Raw genomic sequence first — 14,522 nt, forward strand, 5'->3', positions numbered from 1 at the left:
GTCCAGAGGCATGGCCAGAGGAGCGTTGGTGTCGTCCAGCACAATCCTGTGGGGCCCTCGTCGTTGTCATCGTTGTCATCGCTGTCATCATCATTGTTGTCATTGTCATCGTCCTCCACGTGGATCTTGAGGATCTCCTGGGATGGCAGAGACAGGGATGTGCTGGCGGCCACGCAGAGCTGGAGGGGCTCCACTGTGGTGGTGCGGGTGGCCCAGGAGGAGGAGGAGCAAAGGAAGCAAAAGAAGAAGGGAGGGTCATTATCACCATGGATTGTCACAATGTCACTGTGGATTGTCACACTGTCACCATGGATTGTCCTGTCACCACCATGGATGGTCCTGATGTCACCACAGATTACCCCTCACTGCCGTGCAGACCTCATGATGACAGTGACAATGACAAAGGTCCTTCTCCACTGCGGTTGAGCCACAGGGCCACAACAGAGGGTCCATGAGGAGGAGGAGAAGGATGAAGATCTTTCTCCACCGTGGTTGGCTCATGATGACCCACCGGGACCGCAGGTGATGTGTGACAATGACAACGGAGGCTCTTCACTACCATGGACTGCCCTTGGTGACAATGGAGACCCTTCATGGCCATGGTTGGCCTTTGATGACAATGGAGACCCTTCATGGCCATGGCTGGCTCGTGATGATGATGATGATGATAAAGGCAAAGACCCCTCAAGACCGCGGATGGACTCATCCCCATCATGGACATTCCACAGCGATGATGACCCTTCAGGAAGACAAATGGTCCTTGATGGTGACAGTGAAGACCCTTCACGACCACGGACGGTCCATGATGATGACAATGACGAAGGCAAAGACCCATCAAGACCATGGATGGACCCGTGAAGACCACGGATGGACCCATCGTGGCCATGGATAACCTTTGATGATGACAGTGACAGTGAGCACCCATCAAGGCCACGGATGGACTCATGACCGTCACAGATGTTCCACAATGACCCTTCATGACCTTGGACGTTCCTTGACAATGCCGATGACCCATCACGACCATGAATGTTCTGTCACGATGATGATGCCCCACCCCGACCCTGGCTGGCCCCATCCTCATGCAGCTCCTGCAGGATCTGTGAGCATGGCTCCACCACGTGCCACATCTGCAGCACACTGGCCACCAGCAAACCCCAGCTGGAACCCTCCAGGACCCCCCAAATCGTCCCCGGGATTCCCCAAAACCCCTCCTAGAACCTTCCAGGACCCCTCAGGATCCCCTAAAACCCACCCAGGGCCCCTCAAGGCCCTCCAGGACCCCCCAGATCCTCCCCAGGAATGGCCAGAACCGCCAAACCCTCTTGGGACCCCACAAATCCTCCCCAGGACCCCTCAAATCCTCCCCAGGACCCCCAACATCCCCCGAGGCCCTTTTTTGTAATGCCTCAAATTGTGATTAAAAGTTGACTTTCCAGGAAGTTCCCGGGTTTTTGCTGGGAAGCCAGAAATTTGCTGGTAAATCAACGTTTTATCCCAATCTGAAGCTTTAAAATACAGGAATTTCCAGGAAAATAAACTTTTTTATGCCTATTTGGGGCATTAAAAACAGAATTCCCTGGGAAAATCAACAGTTTTATCCCAGTTTGGGGCATCTGGGGGGGTCTTGGGTCCTGTTTTTGGGGTTTTCCATGGAATTCCCAGTATTTTAGGGATTTCCGGGAATCTTGATGGGGGGGTTCTCGATCCCATTTTTGGAGTGTCCCTCCCCCCTTCCCTCCCCATCCATTTCAGTTTTGATTATCAGACTCGCCACCTCCTTGGCCACGCCCCTTTCTCCAATCTGACCAATCAGAGCTTGGGGCGGAGCCTGGGGGCACGGCCCGTCTGGGGGGGGTGGTGAATGAGGTCCCGGAAGGTAATTGGGGTCCTGGAAGGGGAAATGTGGCCTTGAGAGTGGGGGGCTCAGGGTCCTGGCAGGGGAAATGAAGGTCCTGAGGGGGGTAAATGGGGTCCTGGAAGGGTAAATGAGGGTTCTGAAGCGTTCATTTGGATCCTACAAACGGAATTCAGGACCCTCATTTAACCTGCCAGGACCCCCATTTACCCCCTCGGGACTCTGATTTACCCCTTCAGGACCTTATATGACGTCTGTAGGATCCCATTAACCCCCTCAGGACCCTCATTCCCCTTCCAGGACCCAATTCACCCCCTCAAAACCCTGTTTCCCCTTCCAGGACCCCATTTGTCCCCATGGAAACAGCACCCGTGAGTGACCGGGCCTTGTTGGGTTGGTCCCTGTCCCCAGATGTCCCCAGTGACGTCACCACAGGAATTCTCATCAGGATTTGGGACAATTTTAATGAAAATTCTCAGCAAATTCCCCAAACTTCTCTCAAATCCCGTGCTGGGACGGTGGGAGGGGACAGGTGACACCAGCGATATCTCCAATGGTGTCACCACCCCAATGACATCACATCGGTGACATCACAGTCCCTGCAGCAGCCTCGGGATGTCCTCGATGGCTCTTTGGCACCGCTTGGCCACCGCACGGGCACCAGGGCCACCAGGGTGACTCGAGAGGAGGCTGCCGATGTCCGCAAGTGTTCCCACCAGGTGACGCGTCGCCAGGCGGGTGTTGGCCTCCCACAGCCGCTCAGCCTCAGCCACCATCGCCACCAAGGCCTCGGGGACATCAGAGGATGCCTGATTTGTCCCCTTCAGGGCAGCCTCGATGTCCCCGAGCCGGCGCTGCAGCTCCCGGGGGAAGGCGGTGGCTTTGTCACACGCGGCCACCAAGCGCTCCAGCAGCCCCAGGGCCACCTCTGCCCGCTCCCCCCTCCTGGTGGCCGCCTCTGCCTTGTTGGCGGCCACCACGGCCTCTTCCATGGCCTTGGTGGCCGCCTCCTCCTCGCTGGCAGCCGCCTCCACCCGGGCCTCATGCGCAGCCACCACTGAGGCCACCTTCTCCTTGTGCGCGGCCAGCGGCAGCTGCCAGGCCTCAGCCACCAGGTTGTGCAGAGATGTCCCCCAGCGGGCGGCCTTGACCTGCAGGTCCCTGGCCCGAGTGGTGGCGGTGGCCGCGGTGGCGGCCTCCCCAATGGCCGTGTCCCTGCAGATGTCGCGGAGCTCGGTGGCCTTTCTGGCCACCTGGGCCCAGCTGTCCTCGAACGTGGCCACCAAGTCCCGCCAGGCGCTGGCCTCAGCTGTCACATGGGCCCAGGTGGCCCCCAGGTTGGCCTTGAAGTCGGCCAGGGCCTTGCCCAGGGAGGTGACACCATCGTGGTCCAGGGCGCCACGGAGGTGACCAATGAAGGTCTTCAGAGCCGTGTGCAGGGACCCTGGGGACCCAGCCAGCAGCACGTCCCCATAGGGACCACCCACGGTGGCTGCCAGCTCACCTAGGGTGGCCACCACGGTGACCTGTTGCTGCAGCAGGGCCGGGAACAGCTGGGGAGGGGACAGGGGAGGTGTCAGAGACCTGGTGGCACTTGTGGCCTCCTGGGGTGGCCACTGTGTCCTCCCAGCGTCCCGTTTGTCCCATCCGTGGATGGCTCTGCTGTACTCTGTCCCTGTGTCACCCCCTCGTCCCCTCTGCAACCCTCGGTCCCCTCCGGCCCTCTGTCACCTCCCCCCTTCCCGCCACGCCCCTGTCCCCTCCTGCCACTCCCTGTGTCCCCTCCGTTCCCCCACCGTCCCCTCTCCCGCCCGCGCCGGGATTGTCGCACCTCGCGGGTCTCCATGGCCGCTGGGGACACTCCAGGGACGCTCTGAGGGCACTCCGAGAGACGCTGACGGGGACAGGGGGGGACACGCCCGGGGACACTCGGCGGACACGCGGGATCGCGGCGCGGCCGGATGGGGGCAGGGCGAGGTAACGGCGCCGCCCCCCCGCCCGCGGGGCCGGGGCGGGGTACCCGGCGCACCCGCGATGTCCCCAACGGGCCCCCGTGTCCCCAACTGGAGCCCAGTGTCCCTCGATGTCCCTTTGGGGACGCTGGGGACACACCGGGGTCCTGCTGGGGACGCTGCGGGGACATCGTGGTGACCCAAAACGGGACAGGGGACGTCAGGGCGGCCGCGGTGTCCCCAAGGGAAGGACACGGGGGTGTCCCCAGTGTCCCTCGGGGTGTCCCCGCGCTCCGGCGGTGACAGTGCCACCCCCGTGTCCCCACTCCGTCCCTACCCCTGCCCCGCCAGCGCCCCCTGGGCCACCTCCAGCCTCCGCGTCACCTCCTCGTGCCCCTCCAAGGCCACCACGATGTCCCCGAGCGCCCGGGCAGCGCTGGGGAAGCCCTGTCCCCGTGTCCCCCATGGTGTCACCTCCCTGTCCCGGGTGACAGCGGTCACCAATGTCCCCAGCGCCAGCGTCACTTTCTCCAGCCGCCCCAGCACCTCTGCCATGGCCTCGTTGGTGGCCGCGGTGGCCTCGGCGCTGGCCCTGGCGGCCGCCACTCGCCGGGCGCGGTCCCGCAGGCGCAGGGCCATGTCCCGCTGGTGACCCACGGCGGTGGCCAGGTGACGCCGCGATGTTTCCAAGCCCCGCCAGGCCACCTCACAGGACACGGCCACCGCGGCCAGGGCCAGCAGCAGGTGACCGTCCTCGGTCACCCCCAGGGCGGCACGGGCTGAGTCCAGAGACACTGCAGAGACATGGGGACACCACACAGGTGGCACCAGGGACACGGCAGTGCCACCAGCCCAATGTCACCAACCCACTTCAAGCCCAGTGTCCCCAGTCCTGTCCCAGTGCCACTGGGCCAGTGCTCCCAGTGCCAGCCCAGTGCCACCACCCCAATGCCCCCTTACCTATGTCACCAGTCCCATCCCAGTGTCACCAGTATCACGCATAGCACCAGCCCAGTGTCACCGGTTCAATCCCAGTGTCCCCCACCCTGTCTCAGTGTCACCAGTCCCTTCCTGATGTCCCCAACCCAGTGTCCCCTCCCAGCGCCCCCAGTCATGTCCCACTATCTCTGTCCCAGTGTCACCAGTTCCCTCCCACTGTCCCCAGTTCCAGCCCAGTGCCACCAGTTCTGTCCCACTGTCACCAGCCAAGTGCCACCTGCTCGGTGTCACCAACCCGGTTCCAGCCCAGTGTCCTCAGTCCTTTCCCAGTGCCACCACCCCATTGTCCCCACACCAATGTCACCAGCCCACTGTCCCCGGTTCCAGTTCAGTGTCCCCACCCCATTGTCACTGTGCCAGTGTCATCACCCCAGTGAGTCATCCCAGTGTCACCAGTTCCATCCCAGTGTCCCCATCCCGGGGCAGGGGAAGGTCTCTGCTGGTCAGTAGGGCTCCATACTGGTCTGAACTGGTCTCTACTGGTTCCCTGCATCTCCTGCTGCTCCATGATGCTCTACACTGGTCCATACTGGTCTATACTGGTCTGAACTGGCCTATACTGGTCAGGGCAGGGGAAAGTCTCTCTTGGTCTGTAGATATACATACTGGTCCAAACTGGTCTGAACTGGTCCCCTCTGCTCTGTATTGGTTCATAGTGATCCTTACTGCTTTATAGTGCCTCATACTGGTCCATACTGGTTTATACTGGTCTATACTGGTTTATACTGGTCTGTACTGGTCAGGGCAGGGGAAGTTTCTGCTGGTCTGTAGATATTCATACTGGTCTCAACTGGTCTGAACTGTCTCCCACTGAGGCAGTACAGACCCACAGGATACAGTCCTCCCACAGTGTACTATCAAGACATATACTGGTCTGAACTGGTTTATACTGGTCTGAACTGGGTTATACTGGTCTGTACTGGTCCATGCTGCCCCACAGTGGTCCATACCATTCCATACTGCTCTGTACTGGTTCATACTGGTCCATACTGCTCTGTACTGGTTCATACTGGTCCATACTGCTCTATACTGGTTCATACTGGTTTTTACTCTCACACAGCCCCACACAGCACCATCAGCCCCACGGCCAGCCCATGCCTGGCCCGCAGCCCAATTCATCCAAACTGGTCTGTACTGGTCCGTACTGGTCCGTACTGGTCTGTACTGGTCTGTACTGGTCCATACTGGTTTTTTACTCACGCACGGTCCCGCACAGCACCATCAGCCCCATGGTCAGCCCGTGCCCGGCCCGCAGCCAGCGCTGCCACTGCCGTGCCCGTCCCTCCTCGCGCTCCAGCGCTGCTGCTGCCACCTCAGCCACGGCCCCAAGCCGCCGCAGCCGCTGCTCGTCCTCGTCCCCCAGGGTCCCCAGGGCCACCGCCGGGGCCACCGCAGCCTCCTGGACCCCCTCCAGCCTCCTCAGGGCCGCCTGGGCCTGGCCCAGCACAGCCTCAGCCTCAGCCAGCGCCGTGGGGACGGTGTCCGGTGTCCCCAAGGCCTCGGCCAGGGCCACCAGGGCCGCCAGGGCCCGGTCCTGTGCGGCCACCGCCGTGGCCACCTCAGGTGGGAGGGCAGAGGGGGACACCTGGGGACAGGAAATGGGAGTTAGGGGGGTGGGGGAGGGGTTTTGGGGGGTTTGGGGTGTGGGGGAGGGGTTTTGGGGGTCCCTGGTGGGGTTTTTGGAGGGTAGGGGGAGCGCAGGGGAGGTTTGGGGGGTCCCAGGTGGAGTTTTGGGGGTCCCAGTTGAGCAGGGGACATCTAGAGGACACGGCACAGGGGTGGCAGGGTGGACATGGGGGCAAGGGGGTCCCAGGTGAGGCTCCCAAGGGATTGGAGGGACCCCAGGTCAGGTTTTTGGAGTCCCAGGTGAGGTTCCCCGGGGATTTGTGGCTTCCCAGTTGAGAATGCCCAAAGATTGGGGGTTTCCCAGCTGCCCAGGTGAGGATTTGGGGGTCCCAGGGGTCAGGTGAGGGTCCCAAGGGTCTCCCAGGTGAGATTTGGGGGGTCCCAGGTGAGAATTCCCAAGGATTTGGGGTTTCCCAGGTGTCCCAGGTGAGGCTCCAGGGAGGTTTTGGGGTTCCCAGGTACCCAGGTGAGATTTTGGGGGGCTCCACCTGAATCTCCCCATGAATCTGGGGAGTCCCAGCCCTGTTTTCCCCCTCCCCGGCCCCTCTGAACTCCCCAGAGTCCGGAACTTTCCACTTCCCTTTTCCCTCCCGGCCGCACCCACGGCCCTGGGGATTCCAAAACTTCACCAAATCCCCCCAAATCCCCCCAAATCCCCTCGGGTGCCTGCTGGGGGTGACCCCGGGGTTTTGGGGTTCCCACCTTGGGCTCCATCCTTGTCCCCATCCGGAGGCGGCGGCCGGAGCTCTGAGGGCAGAGGGCGTCGAGGCTCGGAGAAGGGAGGGCCCCACGCCCTGATCCTCCCCCAAGGGGCAGAACTGGCCCTGCCAGGACCTCAGGGAACCTTTCAGGGCTGGCTTTAACCCCTCAGGGCCCAGATCCATCCCCCAGGGCTCCATTTCCCTGCCTGGACCCCACTGACCCCTCAGGGCCCTGATTTCCCCTGCCAGGACCCTGATTTACCCCTATTCATCCTTTCACGACCCCACTTACCCGTCAGGGCCCTCATTTATCCCTTCAGGACCCATTTCTCCCTCAGGACCCCATTTATCCTTCCAGGACCCCATTGACCCCTTCAGGGCCCATTTACCCCACCCAGGGCTCTGATTTCCCCTGCCAGGACCCTGATTTGGAATTGGTTTTGGGGATTGTTTTGGAAGATCCAGCAGGATTTGGGGTCTGGGATTTGGGATTGTTTGGGGATCCAGGACTGGAGATCTTTTAGGATTGGATTTGGGGTATCTGGCAGCATTTGGGATCTGGGATTTTTTGGGATCCAGGTTTTGGGATTTGAAAGCATTTAGAATTGGTTTTGAGTGTCCAGCAGGATTTGAGATCTGCGATTTGAGATTGTTTGGGATCCAGGGTTTGAGATCATTTGGGACTATTCCTTGGGATCCAGCAGGATTTAGGATGTGGAACTTAACACTGCTTGGGATGCCAGATTTGGCATAATTTTGGGATTGCTTGGGATCCAGAATTTGAGATCATTTGGGACTATTTCTTGGGGTCCAGCAGGATTTGGGATTTGGGGTTTAGGATTTTTTGGGATTGGTTTTGTGTATCCAGCAGCATTCGGGATGTGGGATTTTTTTGGGATCCAGGATCTGTGATTTGAGATCATTTGGGATCATTCCTTGGGATCCAGCAGGATTTGGAATCGTTTGGGAAAACAGGGGCCCCCAAACCCCTGGCGATGTCCCCAAGGGGTCTCTTTTACTCCAGTTCCCATGATGCCATTGATGGCCCCGCCCCTTTCCCACACCCCATTCATGCCCTCACAGGCCCCGCCCAGTTTCATTTCCCTCCAGGCCCCGCCCCTCTCCGCACCCTATTAATCTCTCGCCCCTTTAGGCCACGCCCCCCACTCCCCATTGGCTGTTGCTCCCGCCCCTTTTCCCACTCTCCCATTCCTCACCCTTTCCAGTCCCCGCCTCTCCCCACTCCGCCTCTCCCCATTGGCCGAATCATGAGGCCCCGCCTTTCTATGGGCGTGGCCGCAAGGCTGATCGGCGTTGATTGACAGGGGCAGCCCCGGGGGGTGGAGCCAGCGCGGGCGGGGGCTGGGGGGAGGGGCTGGGGGCGCTTCGGGGGGGTTCAATCAATGGGGGGGCCCGGGGGGTGCCGGGAGGGGGCGGGGTGAGTGGGGGAGGGGGGGTCCCGTGGGTGGGGGAGGGGCGGTGAGTGAGGGGTCCTGGCGCACTGATGGGGGCTCATGGACGGGGGGGTCCCAGCGCTTTGGGGGGGTCGGTGAAGGGGGGCAGGCGGTGAGTGGGGGGTCCCGATGCGTGGGGGGCGCTGATAAATTGAGGAGTGGTCCCTGGCGATAACGGGGGGGTCACAGGACCGAGCCCAAGGGAACATTACGCTGCCATTAAATCGGCTGCACGGTGCTCACACGGGCAGGTAGATTATATTGTACCAGCGAGCAGCTGCAAGGGATTATCAATAATCGATAATCAAGCACCAGAGCAGAATTCCTGTGAAAGTAATTTTTTGCAGCAGCCAATGCGGAATGGCAGAAGCCGATTATGAAATTGTCATTTATGACCCAGCTCTGCTGCAGGCCCAGTGGAAAGCTGGAAGCTGCTGAGGGGACTCAGTCACCCCTGTCCCCTGTCCCTGAGTGTCCCCAGACTGTCCCAGTGTGCCCCTGACTGTCCCCAGAGTGTCCCAGATTGTCCTCCCTGATTGTTCCTGTGTGCCCCTGAGTGTCCCCAGTGACATCACTACAGGAATTCCCATCAGGATTTGGGACAATTTCAATGACAATTCCCAGAAAATGCCCCAAATTTGTCTCCAATCCCAAGCAGGAAGGGGACAGGTGACAGCAGTGATGTCCCCGATGATGTCACTGCCCCCATGACATCACAGCTGTCATATCACTGTCCCTGCAGCAGCCTCGGGATGTCCTCCCTGGCTCTTTGACACTGCTTGGCCACCGCACGGCTGCCGGAGCCACCGGGGCCACCTGGGTCACCATCGGGACTCAAGAGGAGGTTGTGGATGTCCCCAAGTGTCCCCAGCAGGTGACACGTGAACAGGTGGGCACTGGCCTCCCACAGCTGCTCAAACTTGGCCACTTCGGCCACAAAGGCCTCGGGGATATTGGGGGATGCCTCCTCTGTCCCCTCCAGGGTGGCCTCGATGGCCCTGAGCCACCCCTGCAGCTCTGAGAGGAACAACCTGGCTCTGCCACTCGCGTCCACCAAGCGCTGCAGCGGCCCCAGGGCCACCTCTGCCCACTGTCCCCTCCTGGTGGCCGCTGTCACCCGGCTGGTGGCCACCACGGCCTCTCCCATGGCCTCGTTGGTGGCCGCAGCCCCCTGGGCCTCCTGCGCGGCCCCCACCAAGGCCACCTCCTCCCTGCCCAGGGCCACCGGCAGCGGCTGGGCTATGGCTGCCAGGTTGTCCCCGGCTGTCCCCCAGCGGGTGGCCTCGTCCTGCGTGTCTCCAGCCCGGGTAGTGGCGGTGGCCTCAGCGTTGGCCGCGTCCTCGCAGGCGTCACGGAGCTCAGCGGCCTCCCCGGTCAGCCGTTCCCAGCTCTCCATGACTGCGGCCACCGACTCCCGCCAGGCGCTGCCCGCGGCTCTCACATCGGCCCAGGCGGCCCCGGGCTGGCCCCAAGGGCGGCCAGGGCCTGGCCCAGGGAGGGGACACCGCCGTGGTCCAGGGTCCTGTGGAGGCGCCAGGTGAATCTCCTCAGGGCCGCGTTCAGGGACTTTGGGGACACGCGCTGCCGCACGTCCCTGTGTGGCCCGGTCACGGTGGCCGCCACCTCGCCCAGAGTGGCCACCATGTCCACCATCGCTGCCAGCAGCTGGGGAGGGGACACCTGGGGAGGGGACAGGGGAGGTGTCAGAGACCTGGTGGCACTTGTGGCCTCCTGGGGTACCATTTGTCCCCTCCCTGGAGGACTCTGCTGTCCCCTCTCTCCCTTTGTTGCCCACCGCTGTCCCCCCTCCCCCAGCCACCCTCGGTCCCCTCCACCCCTCTGTCAGCTCCCCCTCTCCTGCCACGCCCTCCTGTCCCCTCTGTCACCGCCCTCCCCGCTCCACCCGCCGGGATTGTCGCACCACTGGGGGCTCCATGGCCTCCAGGGACACTCCGGGGACACTGCGGGGACACTCCGGGGGCGCACACGCCTGGGGGACAGTTGGGGACACGCAGGATCGTGGCCCAGCCGGAGTGGGGAAGCAGGAAGAGGTGACAAGCCCGCCCCCCCCAGGGGCCATGTCCCGCTGGTGGCCCGCGGCGATGGCCAGGTGACACTGCGATGTCCCCAAGGCCTGCTGGGCCACCTGGCAGGACACGGCCACCACGGGCACGGCCAGCAGCAGGTGACCGTCCTCGGCCACCCCCAGGGCAGTGCGGGCTGAGCCCTGGGACACTGCGGGGACACGGGGACCCAGCACAGGTGGCACCAGGGACACGGCAGTGCCACCCGTCCAGTGTCACCAGTTCAATGCCAGTGTCCCCGTGCCACTGCCACCAGTCCTGTCCCCCTGTCCCCAGTTCCATCCCAGTGCCATCAGTTCTGTTCCACCGTCACCACCCCAGGTTCCCCAGGGCTGGGTGTCCCCAGTGCCACCAACCCAGGGTCATCATTCCAGTGCCACCAACCCTGTTCCAGCCCAGTGTCCCCAGTCCTGTCCCAGTGCCACCAGTCCAGTGCTCCCAGTTCCATCCCAGTGCTCCCCCTGCCAGCCCAGTGCCAGCACCCATTGTCCCCATACCAATGTCACCAGCCCATGTCACCAGTTCCATCCCAGTGTCCCCCATGCTGTCCCAGTGTCCCCATTCCAGTGTCACCAGTCCTGTCCCAGTGTCACCAGTTCCACCCCAGTGCCAGCAGCCCACTGTCCCCAGTCTCTTCCTGATGTCCCCATCCCAGTGTCCCCTCCCAGTGTCCCCAGTCCTGTCCCAGTATCCCTGTCCCAGTGCCACCAGGGTTTCCCTGGTGTCACCACCCCAGTGTCCCCAGCTCCATCCCAATGCCACCAGTTCTGTCCCACTGTCAACAGTGTTTTGAACGTTTTGGGGGGGTCCCAGGTGGAGCTTGGGGGATCCTGGGGGCTTTGGGGGGGATCCTGGAAGGGTTTTGGGGGGGTCCCAGATGGTGTTTGGGAGCTCAGCTAAGGTTCTGGGGAGTGCTGAGGAGATTTTGGGGGCTCCCAGGTGAAGTTTGGAGGTCCCAGGTGAGGTTTCAGGGGTCCCAGAGGAGATTTTGGGGAACCCAGGTGATGTTTTGGGGGGCCAGATGAGGTTTCCATGGATTTGGGGCTTCCCAGTTGAGAATTCCCAAAGATTTGGGTTTCCCAGGTGAGAACACAGGCCAGGGGCTCAGGGGGACTGAGGGCCTGGGGGCGTTTTGGGGGGGTTCAATCAATGGGGGGGGGGGGGGGGAGTCCTGGGGTCGGCAAGGGGGGGGAGATCTGGTGAGTTTGGTGGGGGGTCCCCTGGATTTGCTGCCTCAGGTTTTGGCTTTTCTGTTTCTCAGATTCTGTGCTGCTTTACTCGGTGCCTCTGGGCTTCATATTAAGGGATGCTGAGCTCTGTTCCCAGAGCAGGGAGACAAAACAATTCCTGCTCTAGCTGGGGACCCAAGGACAAACAATCCAAACCTCAGGCCCAAGAGCATAAATGTTATGAATGAAGTTGCCAATCTAATTTTATCAATAATTTGCCAAATTATGATATAAAAACAAAGTACAAAATTTATTTCGCACAAATTGACAGAATTTCGGTAAGCCACGGATCGGACAGAGTCTAGCCCGGGAATAGACCCTGGGTGACACGCTGAGCAGCTCCAAGCACTGGCAGCTTCAGAGTGCGGCGGCACACCTGGGTCTTCTTCCACTCAGGTTTTTATCCCATTTTTCTTGCCGCGGGCTAGGAAGTCCATTGTCCTTTTCATAATCAAACAAGTTCCAAAGGTTCCTCCGGTCCAGTAGAATGCTATCTGATGGAAGATGGTCCAGTCCTCGATGTCTTTGGGAATAATTCATCGGCTTCTGGTCTTGTGCTAGACAGGACTAAGCTTAACAATACACAGTCACATCCCAAGAGAGATATCCTTGTTATCACCCTGAATTCTGATACTCAGCTCTTACTGGAAATCTCTTTTACAAACCGAGAGGTTTCCCAGAAGTGTTTTAAAATTCTAAACAGTGTGTTCTCCCCCCCTCCAGTCGGGAGTATCCAGGTGTGCTGCTGATGGCGTAATTCCCTGTGTGGTTGCAATCTTGAAATCAAGGGTTCCTGTTGGGTTTCACATGTAAATGGAGTCTATTGGTATGGTATGTGTTGGTATTTTACTGCAGACTGACTTTTCTTGGGTTTTTCCCTGAGAACACGTCCAGACATAACTCTCCTTGTATCCCTTTTTACTTTAATATCTATCTACTTTATTATTTTATATTATTCTGAATCTATTTCTCTATTCTAATAAATATGAATTTTGACACTCATTCATAACACTTTCCATGCTTGCATCTTGTTCCTTTCTCTCCCTCGAGGGAGGATTGAAGCACTGGCAGGGTTAACATCCTGCCGAGGCGCTGCCTGACCCGCCGGTAGCTTGTGATGGGGAGCTGCGGCTGGGCTGTGTCAGGCCCGGCCTCATGCTTGCTCTTTGGTTTTCTGCACGGGCTGCAAGGCTCTCTGGTCTCGGCCGCGCCGGGGGAAGGGGCTTTGATGGTAAGATCTCCACAGCCGCAGCCAGCCCTGCTCCGGCCAGGGCTCCGCAGCATCCCCCGCCGTCCTGCCCGGCAGCTGCCGGGGCCCGGCCCGCGGCCATGGGGAGGGGGAAGGGGCTCGGCCCGCGGCAGAACCGCCCGGCCCGGCCTGGCTGAGACGGGGCCCGGGGCTGGGGACCGCCGCCTCCTCACCGACTGGAAAGGAGAGAGTTCCCGGGTTTTTCGTCTTTAACATGTGTGTTTCACAGAGGCGTCTCCAGCTTCTCAGTCATTCAACAGACTGTCAGTTACACAAAAAGCTTTGCATCACTTCCCTGAATTTCCTCCCATTGCAAACCATGACAGTCGGTGTCTGGAATTGGGTCAGTGGTTCCAGGGATGAAGTCACAAAGGTCTTTGTCAGGTCTCTATGACCCTCTGGCACGATCCAAGGCCCCCTGTTTCATGGTGGATGAACATGGAGTGCAGGTGCTGGGCATTGTTCTACTGGTTTCAATATGTTCCTATAATGGTTTACTTGCTCACTTCCTTCTACAAATGAGCTCATAATGTAACAATTAGCTTTAGTTTAAGCATCTAATAATCATTAACCTATTGTTGGTGTATCTGACTTCAATATGAATTGGTTCTAACCCTCAGATAAAATCTTAAAGTTTTAAAATCGTGATTTGTCAGGGCTCACCCCCAGATTGGGGTGACCCTGAGAGATGGAAAAGTCTCTCCTCCAACCCGTGCCTTCAAAGAAAGACTCAGTAGTCCTCAGTCGTCCGGTCTCAAGGTAGTTTATTGTGTGTTATCTAAAAGATTCTTTTCCTGAAATGCTGAGGTCCGTTCAGCAGGTCAGACAAAGGCACACTGCCCTCCCAGGGGGCTGGTGCCATCTTTTATATCATACATTATGTGTTACATGTTTATACTTTTTCCCCAATGCCTATTACCTATATTGAATGGTGACTTTCTACTCTAAACCAATCTGTGAGTGCCAACATCACCATGAACATGGAGGTTAGGAAGGAGAAAGAAGGAGGACAGGGCACACCCAGATCCCTCCATCTTAGAACCTCTGACCCCCCATGTACAAAACTCAGACCCCTGTGTACAAGGCTTAAAACCCCCTTGTACAGCACTCAAAAATCCTACCCTTCACTTCGTGACTACTTCTACTACAATACCTAAATTTTTGTGACTTCCTGTTCTTCCTGCAAAGTTGCTAAGTTATTCCATGGGTCAGATTCAAAGCCACATGGGTTCCTGGCTGCATGCCAGGGTCTCAGATGCTTCTGACCTGGATCTGGAACATCCAAGAATGTCTGAGGGACATTCTGGGTTCCGGCACATAGCATTAGTTAATTGTTGTATTTGTAAGTGGAGGCGTTGACATTTCTTAGCTTT

The 14,522-nt window shown here is 59.4% G+C and overlaps 2 protein-coding genes across 2 annotated transcripts; both read right to left on the reverse strand.

The window, feature by feature from the left end:
- Positions 1 to 4,140: 4,140 nt before the first annotated feature.
- Positions 4,141 to 8,480, reverse strand: LOC119696543. Its single transcript, XM_038126284.1, has 3 exons — positions 7,135 to 8,480; positions 6,007 to 6,391; positions 4,141 to 4,601 (listed from the first exon to the last, which is right to left on the reverse strand). The coding sequence occupies exons 1-3, from the start codon at positions 7,156 to 7,158 to the stop codon at positions 4,141 to 4,143; spliced, it is 870 nt and encodes a 289-aa protein (XP_037982212.1). The 5' UTR covers positions 7,159 to 8,480.
- Positions 8,481 to 8,748: 268 nt separating this feature from the next.
- Positions 8,749 to 11,478, reverse strand: LOC119696615. The gene is made up of 2 exons (XM_038126406.1): positions 10,509 to 11,478; positions 8,749 to 10,109 (listed from the first exon to the last, which is right to left on the reverse strand). The coding sequence occupies exons 1-2, from the start codon at positions 10,665 to 10,667 to the stop codon at positions 9,315 to 9,317; spliced, it is 954 nt and encodes a 317-aa protein (XP_037982334.1). The 5' UTR covers positions 10,668 to 11,478; the 3' UTR covers positions 8,749 to 9,314.
- Positions 11,479 to 14,522: the final 3,044 nt, after the last annotated feature.

This window comes from Motacilla alba, unplaced genomic scaffold (assembly GCF_015832195.1).
Source record: "Motacilla alba alba isolate MOTALB_02 unplaced genomic scaffold, Motacilla_alba_V1.0_pri HiC_scaffold_34, whole genome shotgun sequence".
In the NCBI taxonomy this organism is placed as follows: Eukaryota; Metazoa; Chordata; class Aves; order Passeriformes; family Motacillidae; genus Motacilla; species Motacilla alba.